General features: G+C 41.9%; 2 protein-coding genes across 6 annotated transcripts in view; one reads left to right on the forward strand and one right to left on the reverse strand.

The window, feature by feature from the left end:
* The window catches only part of LOC126247631 (F-box/WD repeat-containing protein 1A), a 107,540-nt gene extending 106,232 nt beyond the window's left edge, over positions 1-1,308 (reverse strand). For all 5 annotated transcript variants that reach the window (XM_049948501.1, XM_049948499.1, XM_049948500.1 and 2 more), the window contains exon 1: positions 974-1,308. In XM_049948501.1, coding sequence (XP_049804458.1) covers positions 974-1,027 — 54 coding nt within the window. In that variant the 5' untranslated portion in view covers positions 1,028-1,308. The remainder of the gene's footprint in view (positions 1-973) is intronic.
* A 665-nt stretch (positions 1,309-1,973) lies between these two features.
* LOC126247697 (acylpyruvase FAHD1, mitochondrial) lies at positions 1,974-22,962 on the forward strand. The gene is made up of 4 exons (XM_049948503.1): positions 1,974-2,153; positions 3,683-3,779; positions 19,005-19,148; positions 22,535-22,962. The coding sequence occupies exons 1-4, from the start codon at positions 2,077-2,079 to the stop codon at positions 22,877-22,879; spliced, it is 663 nt and encodes a 220-aa protein (XP_049804460.1). The 5' UTR covers positions 1,974-2,076; the 3' UTR covers positions 22,880-22,962.
* Positions 22,963-23,979: the final 1,017 nt, after the last annotated feature.

Genomic DNA, 23,979 nt, shown 5'->3' on the forward strand with positions numbered 1-23,979 from the left:
TTGCTTGATACTGAAGCAGCAAATTCCAGTATAAAAAATGTGTACATTACCGATTTATGATTCAGCATTAAGTGCCAACCTCAGGTTTGCAAACGCACTTTGAGTATTAATTTTGGGCAAATTAACTTCATTACCATTCACTGTAATTAACTGCAAAAACGACGAACACTGCATGAACTGAACACACTGCACTTGCGTGTATAATTAATATTCAGGGGAGTTATTCAGAGTTCCTTCAAATTCGAATTATTGTTTACATTAGACAGAATCCATAACGATGTTCCTAACTGATTCGTCAATAGAATTTATTTATTTATTTTGGGGTTACGGTTCGATCTTAGCCTACTCCGTTACTGACACATATTTCAAATGGTTTAAGATGAATTGTTTATTTTTTCCTACTGGTTTAACAGCTTCATATGCTTTTCGGTTGTTTTATTATTACGTACCCATTTCACACAAATCATATAAGATCAAATTCCGCAACGTACAAATTATAATATTCCTAACAAAGACCGCATTGAGAAGGGATATTCTATATTGCTGAAATCATTCTACCAACATGATAAGCGATTTCTGGCACCTGAAACTAGTAGGTCACCGCAAATGCATGTCCGCAATGTCAGCACGCAACTCAATCCTAAATGTAATTCTACTGTTCCAAACTCTGTAACATTCTACTAGTAAATTTCGAACAGTTCTATTACGAGGGAAAATTTACTAACGATGCTGAGGGCACTCTACAAATAGCTGACACACAAAGGTACGTGTAATTAACTTACAAACTAACTTAATTTTAAACTTCACACGTCTAGACACATGATAATGACATTTCTACCATCACCATAGTTTAAGGAAGTGGAGTCGGTGCCATCAGGTATAAGGTTGTAGGTCGCAAGATGGCGATAAAACATTACTGTGAGTAGCAGTGAACTATTAGCACAAACTGAATGACATCTGATCGAGCAGTTACCTGTGTACTGGAATTGCTGTCTTCCATGATCTTGTCCGTTTCCATATTGAGCATTGTTTACACCAGTACTATCAAAATCAGTCTAAATACAAGACAATCACTGCTCCTTGAACAAACCGGAAGTCGATGCCCTTATTTCATGAAGTGACGTCATTGACCTCTATAGATGGCAGTGGTAACGACGCGAGTGACATACAATACAGGGCCGTCTCCCGTTTGCATTCATATTAAGTGCAGTACATGATTACATTCGTCGGTTATTTGGCTAAAAGGTGAAGAAAGCGACACGTGACAAACGATGTACACCGTACCGATTGCGTACACCTACGCTGCAACAGTGCTTACAACTTCGTAAACCTTAACAACATTCGCCTTTTCTCCTACACTTCGCGTGTTGATGTTGGTACCTAGTACGGAACGGAAACAATGGACGAACGAAATTGGGAAGGGAAGATTGTTTTGGTTTCACCAAGAAGCGGGTGTACCTGTGTCCCGTTTGTTGACAGTAAACACTAAACAGATACGAAGCGATTTCCGAAGTGGGAAGACCGCGTAGTTATCTTTAATCGTGATGTTTCCTCATGCATAAATAAAGCTAAAGTGGTTTCCTTGCACTTTGGTACACACTCAGTCATGTCCAAATGTAATCCGACGTAATTCTGTGTACCTGCACACTTACTACTTGCTTCGATACAAAAAAAGTGAAGTAAAAGTAAATATGAGATGGATTCGTAATGTAAAAGATTGTAGTGGTGCTCATAGAATGAGTATAAGCAGTTTTATCCCAATGATGCTGCGTGCGTACGTTATGAATCAACATTTCAAGGTATGTTTTGTAGGCTTTCGTGATTAACGTAATAACTTAACGGCGCGAGTAACAACCAGTATTGTTTTCATATTGCCGGTAGTCGACAAGGCGTTTCACAAGTGTCCACGCATAAGAATTTAGAATAACGCAGAAATAAATTATGGACCGATTAGTGAAGCTTATCGCAAATTCTCTTTCGCGCTGCCAACTTTCTCTTATCTTATCGGCCGGGTTACTTCAAGTGCTGTGCGAAATATAGTGACGTTGTAGGCAGATAGTCAAGTGAGCAGTAAAAATGTCTTACACTACTGAACAGCTGAAAAATTTCACTAAAATTGGAAAGAAAATAATTGGCGCTGGGTTAAACTACAAGTATGTCTGTAACATATGTTAACATTCACATTCTTGTTAAGTATATTCAAGGAGTACTTCGAATGTGTCTGAATATACCTTTTATCGATTCCATCGCAATTTAAAGTTTTTCTGTAGTGAAGGGTAATCCATGTATTTGTCATCATTGTCGAAACTTTAAATATGGATCGCAGATTTTCAACTCAACACATCACAGTTGTTAGATTTTGTTCTCTGGAAGTACAAGAATATTTGTGGAATCGCATTTCTTTATTATACAGACGTATGGACCCTACCAATATTAATAAGAAAACTACAACCAGCGATTGACACTTGTATGAATTTGTGAAAATAATACAAAACTTCTCACTGAAGAGAATGTTGTACCTTTTCTTAGTGCCCTAGTTTGTATGCAGTTTTGTGTATTAGAGTATTTTGCCAAATTTCAAAATTAGGGCACTATGAGATGAGTGTATTTGCGAGGAGTCTGTAAAGGAAGAGTTAATGTAAGAAATCAATTCTATTCACTCTTCTGCTCCCAGCATCCGACAAACAAGGGGCTGAGTTGAAGTGTGGGTATTGTATATTTTACATTTGTGTATACTTACAAAACGAATGAAAGTTAATCTGTAATATGTATCACTGGGTGCACTAAAGAGGTTTAGTACAACTTCATTCCCCTCTTTATTCTAATCCCCATAGTATGGAACAGAGAGGACCACAATTGGTGAAGAGAATTTTGTCTTTTCCCCTCCATCTGTTTGTTCTTGTCATTAATGAGTACCTTCTCATCATAACTTTATTTCTCAAGGTATTGTGACAGTTCCCACTGAGGAATTTGTAACATTGTATATGTTATTAATACATGTGCTCATTTTCCAGCATTCATACCAAAAGACACCATATTACTTTACTAAAACAGCTCTATCTGACCTTAAAAAACTGGAGACAGTATTTGACAAACATACTTAAGAGAAATTAAAATGGGTAGTATCAGTACCAAAGGTCTGCTGCCTGTATTGTGTGTTCGGTGCTAGGACATAAGGGAAAGATCAGGGAAATAAGCATACTTATAATCATTTTTCCCTTTATCAATTCAGACTTGGGGCAGGAAAACAAAGTAATAATGGTGTGGAATACCTTCCACCACAAAATCTATGTTTTATATGAACATAGAATAAATTGAGAAGTCCCTATAATTAATATTTTATTACCAGACAGCAGCACCAACAATGATATCAAAAAAGATGCCTTTCAAGAAAGAAAGAAAATAAACTGCGGCAGGGGTGCGAGTATTTTGTTATTCAGTAACTGCTCTTTCTTTGTTTTTCTCTTGGTATGGTTTGATCAATTGCTTTATGCATTATTTCCAGACTGACATCTTACAAAACTAGTTCATGCCAAAATTTGAAAATCTAAAACACTTACTGTATAAAGTCTGTCTGTTTCAGATTGCTCATTCAGGGCTATATCCATTGTGGCTTTAATAGAGAATTTTTGTCTAAGTTACACTTAAATACCTTTATTACTTTTTGTGATATTTATTGCAGAGAACTGGTGAAACTAAGCAAACAACCAGCACCAAAGACTCCTATAATTTTTTTAAAACCAACATCAGCGTACATTACTGAAGGTTCCAGTATCGAGGTAAGAGAGCACTTTGTGCACACATTTTTTAATCACTGTGTTTATGGAGTCTGTATTTTGCGAGTTACCTTTGTTTAGCTTTTAGACTTTGGCTTGTTTGTAACACTGATCCATCAGAGAGAGGGAGAGGTGGGGAGTTAGGTAGGTAGAGTATACTGGTCTTTTTAGTTATGTTATCTATGTACAATGACATGTTTCTTATTCTCAAAGCTAACATGGTGCTGATTTTAACCTCATATCAAACAATAGAAAAAGATTAACAACTAATTGTCAGCTCTTGGCAACTTTTAAGGAACAATCCCATACCGTATTGTAGTTCCTACTAATACAGAAGTGGTGCCTCAAAACACTTCATGAACATTTAGAGAAAAATATCAGCATTATTCGTGCAACAGAAGAAGGATTCCACACAATGGACAGTCACATTAATGCATACTTCAGAAACCTAGACTCTGATCAGTAGTCACAGCGAATACCATTACTCCCTACATCTCAATAATTCAAGAAATGGTATATTCATTACAGATGACAATTCACAACATATATCTGTCTGTAACACTTACAATTGGGGTGTTCAAAAGTGTTGTCAGTATGAGACGCCATTCCTTCCTGAATGTGTTTTATAAATCCTGAAGGGTGTGAGGTAGTGACATCCTCCTGAAAGTATCCTCCAAATTCTCTATGTTATTAATGTCTGGCAAATATGGAGACCACTCAGTTCACTCCGTGTCATTATTTGCAATGTTGTAGCAATTCAGACAATTCTACAAGGATGAATGTTATCCTAGGGGGAAAAAGGCTGGGGTTATAGTCACCATAGAAAAGGTGAACATACCCCGTACTGTTTTTAGTGCCATAATTAAACTCTGCTGCAGTGAGACACAGTGCTCTTGGATCAATTGTGGCACTCCCAAATCATGTGTCATCATCCTTTGTAATTGTCATATTCCTATATATTTTGCACTTCATTGTGTGTTTTTTGTTTTTGCCACGTGAACTCATTGCAATGTCTGGATTCAGCACATTGCCATTGTTCCAGCTATGGAAATTTAAGATACCATCTCAATCTTTATAGTAACTAGTGGGAATCAATTGAACAAACTATTTTTGAGTATGTTATTCAACTGTGGGCGAACATTGTGAAATGGCTGTGGACAGCAAAGGGCATCTAAAGTACTAGTAAGGCCAGAAGGTATTTTGCCATAGCAGGGGACCAGATACTTTTTCTGAATTAGTAATGCATACTCCCATCAGATAATTTGTAATGGTTTTTACTTTGCTGAAAACCTGTCAGCATTCAGTGACATTTGTGAATAATTATCGGGTAATATTTCTTCATTTATACTGTTAGTAAACTTGGTTAAGTGTAAGTTGTGCTATTGTGAATATATGGTCTTCTGAATTTGTAACAAATTTGGAAATAATACTGGGTTAACAGCATGTAGTGAATTATCACATTAATTCAGTCTTATGTGAAATGTAAAGTAAATTTTGATTTACTCCTATTATACTGGGAAAATGGAGTTTGTTTATGAATTAGGTAAAGCCGTTTTTATGCAGTTTGATTTAAAGCACAACTTCGTTATTAATAGTGAAAGACCACATTTTGTTCAAAATAATCTCTTGATCTGACAAGAGGGAAGGCATTTTTGATAATGTCATCTATCAGTGCCCACAATACTATGGAAGGTTCACTGAAATCGGTAAAGAGACTGGAATGGAGCACTCCTAGTCAAAAAGAGCTCAGCAGCTAATAATCCTCTTAGATCTAAGGTAGTTTAGACAGTTGATGTAATGGGGCTGATCATTTTGCTAAACTGCAGCCATTGGGTAATAATTTATAAACTGCCACCAAAGAATGGCCCTAGTAGTTTGGAAGGCAATTGGGTGTCAGAGTAAGATATATAACAAAACGAGTGAAGGGTAAAATTAAAGTGTGTGATGGATTTATTTGTCAGGAAAACAAGCCATAGGGTAGATGGGGATAAAAGTGCACATTTTTTGTTTTACTAAATACTTTTTAAATACTTGCAGCAATATTATATCAGTTATTCATGCAACACCTAATTTGACATCTTAGTAACATTGTGTAAAAGTCTTGTCATGCAATTATTATTAGGGGAGTAATAATAGTTTTCCGAAAAAATAATTTTGCATACTCTGATCCCAATTGGGGGGGGGAGGGGGGAAATATCCCCAAATGAAGAGAATAAAAAGAATTACAAATAAATATATGGATAAACGTATTAGGAACTCATAATTTTTCAGCGAATTTCAAAATTAAATGTCATAATGGTCTGAGAATAATTATAATAATAATCAAGGGAATTGCAGTGCTGCACAATTGCTTGTTCTTGCTCCAACGATAGTTTTTGTGACTTAGCTAAGTTGTGTGCCACAGGGAATGGGGATCTTGGCTTGACCCCCAGATCGCGAGGATGGAATAAACATCTATAAAAAAAAAAAACCTCAGTCTCAGGGTGTGCTGCGCTGTTGAGGTGGAACAGTCATTAGCAGGTGCATGGCTGTTGAGGTGGAACAGTCGTTAGCAGGCAACCTCTCTGGAGCCTGCCGCATCTCAGTTGTATAAGGCTTACTCAGGCATGTGGGGCTCTGTCTGAATGGACCCTTATTTCCGTACTGAGATGGAACCCTCAACATCATCTTCTCCTCCCAGCAGGAGGAGAAGAATGAGGAAGGCTAGTCCTCATGAAAATAAACTTGTTAGCAAGGTGGCTGAAGGAGTCATGACTCAGAATGTCTTTGTAGTGATCAAGAGGAAGGATGGGACATTTGAAACAGTGCCCCCTTCTATAGCCATAAAGGCCCAGGAGGGCTTGCTGGCACTCTGAAGTCCAGGAGGTAACAAAAATTGGGTGAGTATGACGTCATTGTTGAGTTGCATAACACCTTTTTGTGTGGTCACCTGTAATGATATTATGCACATTGACGTTGCTGAACTCAAACAAGAATGAGCCTCTTAGGGGATAAGAGATGTGGAGCAAAGGACACACAAGAATAATGGAGAAGTGACATTCAATTCTGCGATGCTACCTGAACACATCATGGCACATTTCCTCCAACTCAGGGTTAGGCCCTATGTACCTTATCCTATTCGCTGCTTCAAATGCCAGCATTTTGGCCATACAAAGCTGAGTTGGAGAGGTGAAGCAGCCTGTGAAAAATGTGGAAAGGCAGCCCATTAAGCTGGGTGCAACTGTCCATCTCAAGCAGTCTGCATTAATTTCTCTGGGAGCCACCCAGTCTGGAGCCGAGACTACCCTGTTTTTGCAGAGGAATGCAAAATTTAGGAAATAAAAGTGACCAAGCAGATCCCCTATGCAGAAGCCAGAAAGGAATATAAGACGATGAAACCCCTGTCTTTGCCACTTTTTATTCTTCCTTGGTGCGGAAACCTGTTCCTGAGGCCAACGCTTCGACACAGATGACATACAGCACTTGTACTTGCACCTGCATGTGCCAAAGCAAAGTTACAGACATAGCGATCTGTGCAGCTACTGTGGAAGAGACCAGTAATGCTTTCACAGTGATCAGTGTGGGTTCAAGAGGTATCACAGCACACTTGACAACCTGACCCTGCTAGAAGCAGCAGTTCAACAAGCTATTCTTCATAAACAACACCTTGTCTGTGTTTTCTTTGATTTGGAAAAGGCCTAAGATACTACCTGGAGGCATAGTATTTTGTCGCAGCTCTATCAGTGGTGATTCCATGGATGTTTACCCATCGTCATATGGTCCTTTGTCTCGGACAGATATTTTAGATACAGGTTTGGAAATGTCCTATCTGACCATTTTAAGCAGGAGAATGGTGTCCCACGAGGTAGTGTCGCGGCATTCCCTATTGCAATATACAGTAACACCTCCACAGTGCTACGTCCCATACTGTGTTCTGCGTTTGTCTACTACTACTCCATCTTACGTGCATCCTCCAGCCTCGTGACAGCTACTCAGCAATTGCAACTGATGATCAGATGGTTGGAGGAATGGTCTTGCACAACAGGTTTTAAATACTCATTGGAGAAAAAAGTTTGTGTTGATTTTAATCATTCCTGCTGTCTTTTGAATTTATCTGTTTTAAAACCGGGGGAAAGGTGCAGTATCTGGGCCTTACTTTTGATGATAAATGAACGTGCCTACCACACCTTAAAGAACTGAAACTGAGACGGCGCAAGGCCTTAAACATTCTTAAATGTGTCTTGGGGACCCAACGGTGCATGTCTGCACCAACTTTATAAGGCCTTTGTGCGAACTGGCTTGAATACAGAGGCCAGATTTATGGATCAGCGACGCCTTCATACCTCAAAATGCTGGATGCAATTCACCACGAGGGTATCAGGCTGTCAACATTAATTGGATTTTACATAGCCACCCAGAGTTTACTACTGTCTACATGGATGGTTCGAAGCAGGGAGATTTTCTCATATGTTCTGTTATATTCCCTGACAGTGTCCTCAGGACATGGCTCGCAGACTAGTTTCCTGTTTATTACACGAAATTTTTTGCTATCCTGAGGGCAATGGAGCAGGTGAGAAGGTATAATGACAAGAAATTCCTCATCTGCTCAGATTCTCAAAGTGGTATTCTCGCTGTTGGACAGATGTACCCAGCAGATCGGATGGTGCAGCAAGTGCAGGATGCTCTCCTTCCCTTGCAAAAGCAAGCTCCCTTCCTCCTCCTGTTTGCTGTTCAGGACCCTGCAGGTTGACAGTTCATTTGTGACCAGGAAGACCATGTGTCAGTGGCTGGAAACAAGGAATAATAAATTACATTCCATAAAAAATTCAGTGCATCCATGGTTTACCTCCTTCCACTCATGACTGTCTGAAGAAGTGGCGGGACACAGCTGTCAATATGATGTATTTTAACTGAGTGTGTTTTATATGGTGATCTGAGGGTTGAAATAGGTTTCCCTGAGGATCTGTCCTCTATTCTAACTGATAAATAGGCGAGTGTTGTTCGTGTGTTAAGATTTTGTGTGGTGTTCAGAATTCTTCCCAAAATATTGTGTGTGAGATCTTAATGTGTCACAAAGTGGCTGGATCACGTATTATTTATAAGTAGTCATCCAGCAGTGGTTATCTGATCGTTTTTAACCATGTCTTTACAGGTGTTTTATCCATGATTTTATCTAGTTACTCTGCTGTTTCTCATTGGGATTTTATTATGGGCTTTTCTGAAGCTCACCTTATTGGGGTTGCCTTAAGACTCTTGCGGTGAGATTAAACTTGATAGTCCATTTTTTTTTACCTTTCTCCATAGGTTTTCCACTATGTTTGGCAGTGAATCACTAATGCAAAGGTGCTGATGACCTTGCTGTTTAGTGCCCTCCACCTTAAATTATCATCATCATCTGGAAGAAAATAAAACCCAAGAAATAAAGTTCAGCTAGTATATAACATACGTTTAGGCAAAGAAGTAGGTAATAGGTGACACAGTTTTCAATAATTACAAAGTCATTTGTGACAGATGTTTAACAACTTGTCCTGAAGCAAATGTTTACATGTAAATAGTAACAATAGAACTGCCCTCGGGTGTGCACCAGGCGAATGGAAAGCAAACCTAAGCAAAGAATCCAGCTTAACTACAAGGATCAGCAATTAAAGAAATCTTTGAACAGGTAAACACACAGAAACAAAATAATTACCTAAACACACAACTGCGCCAAAAATCTCGAAGACAAATACCTATGTAAAGACAGCCACAAAATTAAAGGATAAGATCAACATATCTAATAACGCAAAATACAACTCATTAATAGGTGAAGTGCAATGTGACACCTTCCTCGAGGAACTTTTCAAGTGTGATTCTCAACCAGATATCAGACAGTGGCTGAAAGCACCACAGTGACAGGATGCAAACTAATACTGGCTTTGTCTGTCCCAGGGACAGTTGTTGAAGCCCCCTCGGAAGCCGAAACTACACCAGGATCTGTACGCTTCTGCACTTACGTGCTTAGTGACAAGGTACTTCTAAATACATAACTGTAAATACCAAGGTACCAGAATGCAAGATTATCCTCCTACCCAAAAGGAAGGTAATGATTGAAAATGGCTAGCAGAGAAACAGTCTTCAGCATTTCTGTTACTAGCAGTCTTTATTGCCCACATTGCACAGTGGGGTTACGCACCTAAGTGGGTCGATCAGAGGTATATTAATCAATCTGAATGATCCAGTACCATGAACTCTGCCTTCTCAATACCGAGAAACAAATCACTTTCTCCCGTGTTGGCTGACCAGTTTGCAGTCCCATCCTCACCCCTGTAATGGAGTAACTGCAAGGAATTCCATGTCAGCAACTATTTCCCATCTATCCTCTCTGTTTCTATCATCCAATTGCAGAATGCACATTACCAGAGCTTTTTTGTAGCACACATTGTCCAGTTTTCAGGTTTTTTACATTCATAACTATACTGAAGCTGAAGATCCAACATGAGATGTCATTAGTCGCCTTTGGTGTCGAGAGCCAGAACAGACCTGCAGCCATTCCTTGTCATAAGAGGTGACTAACAGGAGTCTTTTTATTTGGTCATGTTTTCACCTTGGTATTTTGACTATTCTTTGGACTTCTGAAGGTTGTCACTCTTTTCACTTCTTCTTGATACTTTTCCCCTCACCCTTTTTTTGTTTTTTAAAATGTGACCCTCATTTTGAGTTTGACCTCAACTTTCCAAATTTTAGAGAAGTACTGGTCATTTGGGGAAGGATGCCTTACTGTGGTGCATTAACTCTCCACTTGCACTGTTATCTTTTGCACATACCAATGAAGTGGATCTGTGTTTACATCCAAACACCAGTATGGCAGCCAGTCCACCATGGTGGGGTTTTCATGTACCCTCTTGGTGGTAGCCCGCTGACAACTTGGGGGGGGGGGGGGGTAGTGCCCAAGGGGAGAGCCTCTGATTGGAGTGAGTGGCATTGGAGTGGATGATCTGCGATGAAATGGGTCAAACTTAATGGTGGTTTTTTCAACATGGCCATCTCAACAGTCAGGAACAGAGATGTTAATGCAGAGGTTTACAATCCTATACCACTTCCGTCTTTGATCATACCTCACGACGGGAACCATGTAAGGAGAAATGGATGTGGACAGTTTGCCAAGCTCTTGGTTTGTTCCCAAACTGACAGCAGATCTTTCGCTACAATGGAGCCGCTGTTTATTTGAAAATATTGAAGATTGGTTTGGGGAGGTTGCTGCAATAGAAAGGATGAGAAATAGATCTTTGCTGATCGAAATACTGCACACTGACCAATCGCAGGCACTTGAAGCCTTTGTCAAGATAGAAGATATGCCAGTCACTGTTTCTCCTCATAACGAGCTCAATAGAATTTATGATGTTATCTTCCATTGGAACCTAATTCTACAAACTGATGAAGAGGTGCGTACTAATATGGCACAACAAGGAGTCCATTGTGTTCGCCACATTCAGAGGGGATCCAGGGATAATACAGTAGACACTGGAATTTTTACCATAGCCTTTGAAGGCAACATTTTACCAGAGAAGGTTAAGTTCATGGTTTATTGGTGTCATGTCAGACTTTATTTTCCTCCTCTCTGACGAGATGCTTTAGGTACCAAAGGTTCAGAGTATTGTGCCCCTCCCCCACCGTCTCGGGTCCGGGTGTTAGAATAGGCACGAGGTATTCCTGCCTGTCATAAGAGGCAACTAAAAACAGTGTCAGACATTTCGGCCTTTATGTGATGGTCCCCTGTAGGGTTTGACATCCATTTTTCAAAATTTTCCAGAAGAGCGAGCCAACTAGGAAGGGCACCTTACGTGGTGCATCCATTTTTTCTCATTGTGGTTTTGCAGTTCTACTCATTCTCCATCTATCGGGCGAGGACATCTTCCTGTGTGCATTTTCCTCCCTCCTCTATACGGTGATGTTTTCTGTGCTGACAATGACCATAGACTTCTTTGCACATCATACCCAGCTCAGTAGTCTGTCCATTGTGGTAGGGCCGCCATGCACCCTGTTGGTTGTAGTACCCTGACTACACAGGGATTGCTCTGCTGATGCCTGCATTGTTAACTCCCCACGTAGGCCAAGGAATAGATGCCCGTCTCCCAGGGGTATCGAGACTCCCGACAATAGCCATCCCGCCAGGTGGCCCTTGCTGAGGTGGGGTGGTGCCTGTGGGGAAGGCCTGTGGTCAGAGTGAGTGGCACCAGGGCGGATGACACGCCATGAAGCTTAGTACGTCGTCTCTTGCTGGTGGTCAACCACCAGCTGTCTCTCAGTGTTCAATTTAATGCACAGTAGTATAACCCCAAATCATTTCCCTCCCTGTCCACACCGTGGTAGGAACGCCAGGCTAAGGATGGCAGCGAATTTTATTCGCCCCAGTACCTTGTATGTTCGAGAGCTGATGGTGTATCCTTCGTGTCGATGAAGCCACATTTTTTTGTCGAGCAAATGGTTCAAATGGCTCTGAGCACTATGGGACTTAACATCGGAGATCATCTGTCCCCTAGAACTTAGAAATACTTAAACCTTACTAACCCAAGGACATCACACACATCCATGCCCGAGGCAAGATTTGAACCTACGACCGTAGTAGTTGCACGGTTTTGGACTGAAGCGCCTAGAACCGCTCGGCCACCGCGGCTGGCTTTTGTTGAGCATTTGGAGGACAACTTTGGAGAGGTGGAGGGATTGTCCAAAATGCGATCTGGGTCAGTCTTGATCAAAACAACATCCTCTGCCCAGTCACAGGCACTACTCGCCTGTGACAAGCTGAGGGATGTTTCTGTTACCATCACGTCCCACAAGAGCTTAAATATGGTCCACGGTATCATATTTCACAGGGACCATCTGTTGCAAAAGATGAGCTGCACGCCAATTTAGAGCGGAGAGGAGTTCATTTCGTGCGGCGCGTCCACGGGGCTCTGACGGATAATCGGTTGCCACCGATCTGAGCTACGGCAACTCCTAAGCTTTACACCTGCTTTCTGCATTGCCCTCCAGGAAAACAGGTTCCCAGCAATGCGGACCCCTGCCCTCCATGGCTATAGGGGATATTACAAGAACTGTAGCAAATATAATAGAGTGTTAGGTGGAGTTCGCATCTATGTCCTAAACTCAGTATGTAGTGAACCTGTGTCCCTTCAAACTCCTCTTGAAACTGTGGCCGTCAGGATAAGGAAGATGCAGAAAATACTGTTTGCAACATATATCTTCCTCCAGATGGTGTGGTACCCCTGAACATCTTGGCTGCACTGATTTATCAACTCCCTAAACCTTTCCTATTTTGGGAGATTTTAACGCCCATTACCCCCGTGTGAGATGGCACCGTGCTTACTGTCCGAGGTAGAGATCCCAAAACTTTACTGTTTCTGCTCGACCTGTGCCTTTTAAATACTGGGCCCCCAACACATTTCAGTGTGGCTCATGGTAGTTTTTCGGCCATTGATTTATCACTTTGCAGCCCAGGACTTCTCCCATCTGTCCACTGGAGAGTCCATGATGACTTGTGTTGTAGTGACCACTTCCCGATTTTCCTGTCGCTCCCCCAGCGTCATGCCCATGGACACTTACCCATATGGGCTTTAAACAAGGCAGACTGGGGTGCTTTCACCTCTGCTGTCACTGATCAGTCTCTCCCACATGGTACCAACGATGTGGTGGTTGAGCAGGTCACTATAAAGATCGTTTCTGCGGCAGAAAACATGATCCCTCATTCTTTAGGTTGCCCCCGGCGAAAATCTGTACCTTGGTGGTCGTTGGAAATTGCTGAGGCCATTAAAGAGCATAGGCTGGCCCTACAGCGACATAAGTGGCACCCTTTCTTGGAGCACCTAATAGATTCTAAACGGCTCGATGCCTGCTTGCGCCAGCTTATTAAAACACGGAATCAGGAGTGTCGGGAGAGGTATGTCTTGACCATTGGGTGCCATACGTCCCCTCCCCAAGTGTGGACGAAGTTCACACATGTTTTTGGGTACCAGACCCCAGCAGGTGTCCCTGGCATTAACATCGATGGCGTGCTATCTACAGACACAAACGCACTTGCCGAGCACTATGCTCGAGCCTCTGCGTCGGCGAATTACCCCCCAGCCTTTTGCATCATCAAATGGCCGATGTAAGTGAACCTTATAACGCCCCATTTACTTAGTGGGAGCTTCTCAGCACCCTTGCATTTTGCCCCGACACAGCTCCTGGACAAGATTGAATGCACAGTCAGATAATTAAACATCTCTCGTCTGACTACAAGCAACATCTCCTCTTCATCTTCAGCTAGATCTGGTGCAACAGCATCTTTCCATCTCAATGGAGGGAGAGCACCATCATTCCTGTACTCAAACCTAGTAAATAACCGCTTGATGTGAATAGCCGCAGCCCATCAGCCTCACCAACGTTCTTTGTGAGCTGCTAGAATGTATGGTGAGCCGGCGGTTATGTTCAGTACTGGTCTCACGTGGCCCACTGGCTCCATTCCAGGGAGGTTTCCACCAGGGTTGCTCTACCACTGATAATCTTGTGTTCCTTGAGTCTGCCATCTGAACAGCCTTTTTCACACACCATCACTTGGTTGCCGGGATTTTTTTTTTTTTTAGTTACAAAAAGCTTATGACACAACCTGTCAACGTCACATCCTTGCCACATTATATGAGTGGAGTCTCTGGTGCCCGCTCCTGATTTTCATCCAAAATTTTCTGTCCCTCCATACTTTCTGTGTCAAAGTTGGTGCCTCTCATAGTGCCCCCATATCCAGTAGAATGGGGTCCTGCAGGGCTCTGTATTGCGAGTATCTCTGTTTTTAGTGGCCATTAACAGTCTAGCATTAGATGTAGGGCCATCTGTCTCACCAGTGTATCAACTGTCCGGAACCGCACCCTCCTCATTCACTGCAATAATGACTACCATCTCCATCTGACCGAACTCCATCATTTAATGGCTACTTGCTCCATAATTGGCATAGTTCTTCAGGAAACATGGTTTATGGCAACAAACCTCCCTGCTCCAGTAAATTACAAACCCTACTGTACTGGTCACATTAATTTTGAGAGAGCGTCCAATGGGGTCTATACTACCCTCACACACAGACACTTCCAGTGAGCAGGTGACCCTTACCACTACAGGGGAGACCATGGGTGTTCATGTCTGCCACTCAATTCGAATGACAATATGCAATTATACTCCCTCATGGACCTTTCCACTATTACTAGCTGTTTGAGTTAGTGGAAGAGCTACCTTCCCCTTCCTGTTATTGAGGGACTTTAATGCCCATAATCCTCTGTGGGACAGTGAGAGTGTATCCCAGAGGCTGAATATTAGAACACCTTTCAGAATTGGATGTCTGCCTACTCAACACTGGAGCTGCAAGACAATTCAAGAAAAGGAAGCAGGAATGTTGGGAGCAATATTTATCATCTGTACGATCCCACACCCCCACACCCTGTCGAGCAGGAATGTTGGGAGCAATATGTGCGAGGGCTATGCCGAAAGTTTTTAGCAGCCCGTAAACCATAAGGCGGAGGACAATGGGGTTGCTTTCATTCGGAAGAGCGACATTTTTCGACCTTGGGCCGTGCGCGCGCAGCCCCTGGCTAGCGGTGATCCCCCCACAGTGCGCTAAGAAAGCACAGGCAGTGCTGAGTCCGAGACGGTGCAGGATGGAGCTGTCACGCCGCGACTTTCGCGCCATGATTTTTTATGATTATAAAAAGGGTTTAAGTGCCGAAGAATGCCATTCTTTTTTGCTGCGTGTTTTTGGTGAAGCTTCCCCTTCTAGGGCCACAGTTGGAAATTGGTTTTGCGAGTTTTCGAGGGGTCGGCAGTCAATTGAAGATGAACCTCGTCCCGGTCGGCCAGCAACAGCTGTGACTTCTGAAAACATTGATGCTGTGAGGAAAAAAGAAGATCCACATCTTACATTTTGTGACATTGAAGGGACCCTAAATATTGGATCAACAGCAGCACAGACCATAGTCACTTAGGCCTTACTAAGAGATGTGCCTGTTGGGTGCCACATTCCCTGACAGAAAGCCAAAAGGAGGAGAGAGTGGACTTGTGTCGTTTCATGCTCGAAAAATTCAATGGAGGGAAGTCCCAAGACACCTACAATATCGTCACAGGTGATGAAACGTGGGTCTACCATTATGACCCTGAAACAAAGAAACAGTCTTCTGTGTGGTGCTTTCCAGGGGAGGAACCACCCACTAAAGTTCAATGAAGTCGGAGCTCTGGAAAAAAGATGGTGGCAAATTTTTTTTCACAAATATCGGGCATCTCACCTCTGTGAGCTTGGACACATGTCGTAGTCAGTGCGGTGGTACGTGAATGATTGTCTTCCAATAGTCATCGCCACATGGAAGTCACAGCATCCAAAGTCCAAGAGTGGGCACCTTCCGCTGCATCACGACAATGCATCTGCCGCACAGGGCTGCCAGAACGATGTACTTTCTGGAGAAGGAAAAAGTGCAAGTGTTACCCCATCCCCCCTATTCTCCTGACCTGGCCCCCTGTGACTTCTTTCTGTTCCCTAAGACTAAGGAAAAAATTCAAGGGCAGCGGTTTTCATCAGATGAAGAGGCCATTGCAGCGTACGAGAGTGCACTAAGTGACATCCCAAAAGAAGCTTGGACTGACACATTTTCTAAGTGGTTTCAGAGAATGGAAAAATGTATACATGCTAATGGAGAGTATTTTGAAAAGGTGTAAACTTTTTTTGCAAATAAATTTTTTTCGCACATTCTGCTAAAAACTTTCGGCATAGCCCTCATATTATCTATGCGATCCCACACCCTGTCGAGCAGGAATGTTGGGAGCAATATGTATCATATGTGCGATCCCACACCCTGTCGTCCCAAGAATGGACTAAACTCCACCGCATTTGCAGCCATCCACCACCCATGGTGGTTCCTGGCATCCTTGTCAGTGGTAAAATCTGCACTGATCCTATGGTACTTGCTGATTGTTTTGCAGCACACTTCGCTGAAGTGAACCTGACGAAATCCACAACCAAATGCTAGAACATCTTTGTGCTGACAGCATTAAACATATCCTCCGGCTTTTTAATCGTATTTGATGGTAAGGAGAATTTCCCTCTCAATGGCAGGAAAATATTATTTCTGTCCTGAAACTGTGAAGGAACCCACATATTTTAACTAACTTGAAGCCGTAGGCTTTCTGGCTTTTCAGCCAATCATAGATCTGGTTAACCTGCAATCTGCAGTGCACAATGCTTTTGCGCATTGCCAACATCTGATTGCTGTGTTCTTTGACCTAAAGAAGGCATATGATACCAGCTGGTGGCATCATGTCCTATCTACATAGCATGAGTGGGGTTTTTAGAGCTGTTTACCCAGTTTTATCCAGTTTCAGGTCTGAGTAGATTCAATTCTCAACAATCAATATGTACAGGAAACTGGAGTCTCTCAGGGGTGGTTCTGAGTGTAAAGCTGTTCGCTATTGTCATAAATGCAATGGGCCCGACAGTCACTCTGTCACTGTATTTAGATGATCTTTGCCTGTATTATGCCTCTGCACCACTGTGTGCCAACCTCAAGGGGCTGTATAGAGAGTACATGGCTGGACCCTGAATCATGGCTATCAGTTGTCTCCTGCAGAATCTCAAGTTGTGCATTTTTGCTGACTCTGGACTGTGCACCCGTACCCAGAAATTTATCTTGGTGACCAGTTACTTGAAATCATCGAAACTTTTCAATTTTAGGTATTTTACTGGAGCACAAACTAATGTGGGTGCCACATGTCTACCAGCTCAAGGCAGCTTACATGGAGAAGCTAAATTTTGTTCATTTTCTTAGTAACTCCTCTGGGGCACGAACCACATAATTCTTCTGAGATTTTACAGAGTGCTGATCTTATTCCGCTTGGACTATGGATGTGTTGCTTACAGATCAGCAGCACCATCCGTGCTGAGCTTGTTGGATCCTGTTCCTCACACTGACGTGCAGTTGGCAGTGGGGGCCTTCAATACGAGCCCTGTTGATAGCCTCCCGGCAGAAACCGGTATCTCACCTCTATGAGTTAGACGACAGCAGCTTCTAACAAATTATGCAACCACAATCTGTCAAGTGCCTATTCACCCATTTTGCTCATCTGCATTCTACAACCAACAGTTCAGACTGTTTGCACATTCCCAAAATGAGATTTCCACTCTGCAGCAGACCATTCCATGAATTACGACGACACAAAAATTTTGGCCCATACATCAAACTTTTGGAGCTCGATTATCAATGAATCTGTGGAAATAAGATTGTCTGACAACGAGACTCTCATCAGTCGAGATAGCGGTTATCAGCTGAACTCTGCTTGGAATCCTGCATAAAGATGGAAATCGACCTGACACTGATACGCCAGGCTTTCACAGTGGAGAGTGCGAGGCGCAGCGCACGGAGCGGTTATGAACGCGCACGCTGAGCAGCGCATGCGCAATGTCACCTCAGAAGGCTTTAAATAGCGGAGCTCAGCGCGTACTCGCCAGTACTACTACAGTGGCATTCACCTGAAGATGGCCAGAAGACTCTGCGCCGAAATATCGTGGCAGGAAGTTACTGATATCCGGCAGTTCTCCCGTGTTTTTATGGAACAATCAGTACGCCGGGAAAGCTTTAAACATCACAAATAGTTTAATTATTATCCCTCCTTCCCATCTGTCTCAGTCGATTTGATTGCCTGCTATACACAGGATTTGGATCTCTGTTAACTATGCTGTACCCTGTTCTCTACAGTGGTATGAGGCTAGGGCCTGGAGTGTGTCCCATCACTTACATGAGCAGTATTCTGGCAGAGGATCGTGTCTCACTACTAAACATGCAATGACAATTACATGTAAACCATACAGTATAAGCCCATTATTAACTGCACCAGAACTGCCACAGAGCTACTGCCCCCTCATTGCTAACTTCTCCTCCTAATACTACTACCTCCTCATGCTGCCCTGCCATTGCCCGTGTGCAATCCTGCACCCCCCCCCCCTCCCCTTCCCTTCCCTCCGCTTCGTGTACCACCCTGATCCCCAGTCTCACTACCACTCCCCCTTTTCATTCATATTTCCTTTGCCCTCATACATGTGGAGGAACTTGCTGCAGTTCATATCTTATGGAAGAGCTGAGGAAGATGGTAGAAATGATGATTATAATAGGTGCATATTGATTCTTTGTATGGTATTATGTTATTAAATTCTTTGTAACACTGTAGCATAGATTTTGTATGGTATTCTTTTTATTATTTCCTTAGATTTATCCTGATTCCCATGTAAATGAGGAAGTGGAACTTGGAGTCATAATTGGACGAAAAGGAAGAAATATTTCAGTAGCTGATGCTATGTCTCATGTTGGTGGTTACTGTTTGGGACTGGACATGACTGAAATAAGTATTATTGTAAGTAATTTCTTGTAATAGTTGAATATTAATTAGCCTTTCCAAGCAAGTTTAATTTCTGTTCATCGCCAACATCATCAACAACAACAACAACAATACCAGCACCACCACCACCACCAACAACAACAACAACAACAACAACAACAACAACCACTTCTCATCCACTTCTGAATAAAGGCTGCCGGACTTCTCCATGCATGTGTGTCCTTGCTGCCCCTTCAATTTTTATAATCTCATCTTCTCCACTGCAGTTTGATCATTGTCTTGATTTATTCTTACCTTACATATTTCAGCGAACTGACCCAAAATAGTGTAAAGTGAAGGAAAGTGTAAAATACAGGAAATCATAGCAAACAACAAGCAAAAATGAATAAATTATTCTTACTGTCATTCCCTTTTTATTGTTCAAAACATGAAATTAAAACAATTTAAATTTTGCCCATTTAAAAAATGTGACATAATCAGTTGTTTTTGTTTAGCTATGCTTGTCTCTCTGCAGTATACTAAGCATCAATCATTAAGGCAGTGGCAGAGTGCTGGCTCGCTCAAATGTGCGCACTGGTTTCCCACTCCATTCTGATCGTGTCAAATAGTGTAAATAAAACACAGAAGCATAATTCTGTTGTGAAACCACATTAAAAAGATATTTGTGTTCTATTTGATGCTTATTACTGATAATCATTATAAAAGTATGGTAAATAGAACTTGTAACACAGTATTGGTTAAAACAATAAAGTTGGCAGTTTTCATAAACAGAGAGCAATAGGAATGAAATGTACATTTTGTTGCTGAAAAGATCACTCAGTTCAAGGACATCCAGGGTGAGAAAGAGGGTGGAAATTGTCATATTATGGAGCAGCTTGAGGAGCAATGCTTACATCTTACAACAGGTCATACCAACATAAGACTGCATGCCTAGTGTGGATTAGCATATTTCACGTGGAAGTAACAGTGATTCGTGAAAGGCCATATACAGATGGCAGTCTTCAAAAGCAGAGTTTATTTGTGTAAATGACAGTGAAATTAAATTTAAGCTGTTGTTATACAATGCAATGAGCAGAAGAAAGGTTGCTACTAGAGTCACTGTCCTCAGATTGGGATTATCATTAAGGCATACTTTCCCACCCTTCCATACCTAGGAACCTATAATATAGGCAGCTTTAGACTTAGAGAAAGCTTTTGACAATGTTGACTGGAATACTCTCTTTCAAATTCTAAAGGTGGCAGGGATAAAATACAGGAGCGAAAGGCTATTTACAATTTGTACAGAAACCACATGGCAGTTATAAGAGTCGAGGGACATGAAAGGGAAGCAGCGGTTGGGAAGGGAGTGAGACAGGGTTGTAGCCTCTCCCCGATGTTATTCAATCTGTATATTGAGCAAGCAGTAAAGGAAACAAAAGAAAAATTGGAGAAGAAATATAAACTTTGAGGTTCGCCGATGACATTGTAATTCTGTCAGAGACAGCAAAGGACTTGGAAGAGCAGTTAAATGGAATGGACAATGTCTTGAAAGGAGGATATAAGATGAACATCAACAAAAGCAAAACGAGGATAATGGAATGTAGTCGAATTAAGTCGGGTGATGCTGAGGGAATTAGATTAGGAAATGAGACACTTAAAGTAGTAAAGGAGTTTTGCTATTTGGGGAGCAAAATAACTGATGATGGTCGAAGTAGAGAGGATATAAAATGTAGACTGGCAATGGCAAGAAAAGCGTTTCTGAAGAAGAGAAATTTGTTAACATCGAGTATAGATTTAAGTGTCAGGAAGTCGTTTCTGAAAGTATTTGTATGGAGTGTAGTCATATATGGAAGTGAAACATGGATGATAAATTGTTTGGACAAGAAGAGAATAGAAGCTTTCGAAATGTGGTGCTACAGAAGGATGCTGAAGATTAGATGGATAGATCACATAACTAATGAGGTGGTATTGAATAGAATTGGGGAGAAGAGGAGTTTGTGGCACAACTTGGCAAGAAGAAGGGACCGGTTGGTAGGACATGTTCTGAGGCATCAAGGGATCACAAATTTAGCATTGGAGGGCAGTGTGGAGGGTAAAAATCATAAAGGGAGACCAAGAGATGAATACACTAAGCAGATTCAGAAGGACGTAGGTTGCAGTAAGTACTGGGAGATGAAGAAGCTTGCACAGGATAGAGTAGCATGGAGAGCTGCATCAAACCAGTCTCAGGATGAAGACCACAACAACAACAACCACCCAACACACTGATAATGAAACTGTTTTCTGTGCTAATGCTGCATTACATGATCATTAACTTCGCGTATAGGTTGCATTTTCTGCTTTGTTCCAGGACTGTCTTTGAGCAGGAATACAATGCACTTTTTGCAGATATCTTTATTAAAATCAGTGTTAAAGGTCATGATAACATCAAAGAAAACTTAAAATGCAGGAAATGTTGTAACACATCATTGTTAATGATGTGAAGGGATTGTATTGAGAGAACAGGACTTCTGTTGGGACCAACAAAAATGAACATAAAAGTGGGAAAACATAAAATGCAGGTATGTAAAAGGGGTTTTACTGTACGACGCATGAATCTGACTTCATGCCCAATGTATATTCATTTCATTTTCATGGAAGTCATAATTATGTCTTCCACTCCATTTTGTTGCCTGGTCTATGTATTTCTCTCTCTCTGTTTTTCCCAGTATGAGTATCTCCTGTGCTAGCTGAGTGTGCCTAATTTCTGAATGGCTCTCATGTTACAAGTGAGTCTCAATACCATCTACATCCCTAGTCTGGCAAACCACTGTGTAGTCCCTGGCAGGGAGTACTATTTATGGAAGCATGTAGGGATAACCTGAAATGCCACTTGGTTTTAATTATGACATTGGTGTACTGCACCCAGTAAAAGAAAGGACGATGGGGAAAGATGACACAAAGATTGGGTGAAAATGATGAAAAATTAAAGTGCCTATTGGCTTCTGTCTCGGGGTTCTTCGGCTGACGTTCATCGGAAATGACCGCGGAGAAGCCCTCGGACGTTGGCGCGCCAGGTACATATAGTCTGCGGCCGCGAGCTCGGCTCCAGTTCACCACCGGCAATGGAGGGTGAAGCTTTGACAATGCCAGCCACTCGTGCTGGCGAAACGTCAGAAAAATCATTAGATGAACGTCGGCCGAAGAACCCGAGACAGAAGCCAATAGGCAGTTTGTCAACAAGTGGCCACGAAAGCCTTAACAATTTTGTAAAAATTAAAGTATTAGCTTTTGCCAAAATAGAAATTTTTATTTTTTTTTTCAGAGGTCAAAGAAGTTAGTCCCAAGATGTAGATGTGGTGAAACTTTCTATAGCTTTTTTTTTTCTTTTATTTCAGCCAGCATTAACGATTCTAATTAATATTATTTTGCTTTTTTTCCAGAATGAATGCCAAGCAAAAGGCTTACCTTGGGCTTTGGGCAAAGGTTTTGACACTGCTTGCCCTGTGAGCAGATTCATAAGCTGTGATGAGATACAGGACCCAGGAAATCTACAATTATGGTTAAAAGTTAACGGGAAGACTTTTCAGGATTCCAATACTTCAGATATGCTTTTTTCAATCCCAGAGTTAATAAGTTACGTTTCCAAATTTATCACACTGGAAGAAGGTGATATGATCCTTACAGGATCTCCACCTGGCTTCGATCGTGTTCAGCCTGGAGATGTTATAGAAGCAGGCATTGGAAATATTCTGGCCATGAAGTTCCCTGTTAAAGCTAGAACATAAATGTTTATTATGTATGCTGCTTTAAATTGCAATGGAATTGTTAACTTGAAATTTTGTGAAATAAAGTAGGTGTCTGAAGTGTGTGTTCATTGTCATATGTACCTAGCTATTAATTCACCTGATAATCCCCTCCCCCACCCCCACCCCAAATAAAAAAAAAAAAAACCTCCTACATATCAGGGATCATTTACACATTTGCATGCCTCTGAGGCAGCCTTTTCACATCTAATGACAATATAAGTTGTTGTCATCAGTATTTGGCTGGCAATGGGAATAGAGGAGGCGAAAGTTCCTGTCTGCCAGTTTCTTGGGTCAAATTAGTCTCTTGCACAGTGAGAGCATGTGACATGTTTTGTGGATTAGTGATCTTGGGTGGGCTGTGTCCACATAGTGTTTTACACTTGTCCTTCCCTTTCACCACTACCATCACCTCTGCCACAAACACATGGTGTATATGACCCGGGAGATCCGGGAAAAACCCGGGAATTTTTTCATCCGGGAGAAAAAATTTTTTTTTATTTTTATTTTTTTTATAGAAATCCATGAATTTTTCATTGCTCTAGTTTTCAGTTAAATTTTCATGACATTGATTGGTAAGAACCAATACTCTAACAAAGGATATTAGTGCTGACACAAGCGTCTGCCAACAGCAAAATGTGTCAACGGCTTTAGAATGACTATGTAATGCTTCATAACAGCAAGTAGCCTCCAATGAGTGTGACGTTACAACTGCTTGTAGTAGATTCGTTTGAGCAGTTGAGAGCGAGCGCATGCGCAGTTGAGTCACGTGAGAGTCGTACCTTCTCCCGCTTCTGGCTACAGAAGTGTGGCAGCAAGCAGCCAGAGGCTAAGCGGAAAAAATTTTACCAGCGCGCCTAAGCTGTCAGATTCAGGCATGCGCAACTGGCCTGGATATAGGGGGCTGGAAGCAAACCGGTGTATCTGGCCCGTCCGCCAATTTCTGGGGTGGGGGAACCTTGTTCCAAAAAGCGCCTAGCATCCCGCGCACGTCGGTCTATCGATTATTCGTATGACTTTGAAACGCATTCTTGTTGAATAACAGATAAGAAAGATTACGTATTATGTTCTCGGTGTATTCA

The sequence above is a fragment of the Schistocerca nitens genome, chromosome 1 (genome assembly GCF_023898315.1).
Source record: "Schistocerca nitens isolate TAMUIC-IGC-003100 chromosome 1, iqSchNite1.1, whole genome shotgun sequence".
Lineage (NCBI taxonomy): Eukaryota > Metazoa > Arthropoda > Insecta > Orthoptera > Acrididae > Schistocerca > Schistocerca nitens.

Coding starts and splice junctions, on each gene's coding strand:
- LOC126247697 (XM_049948503.1), top strand. CDS start 2,077: ATGTCTTACACTACTGAACAGCTGAAAAATTTCACTAAAATTGGAAAG. Junction 2,154..3,682: donor GGCGCTGGGTTAAACTACAA/GTATGTCTGTAA, acceptor TATTTATTGCAG/AGAACTGGTGAAACTAAGCA. Junction 19,149..22,534: donor TGACTGAAATAAGTATTATT/GTAAGTAATTTC, acceptor CTTTTTTTCCAG/AATGAATGCCAAGCAAAAGG.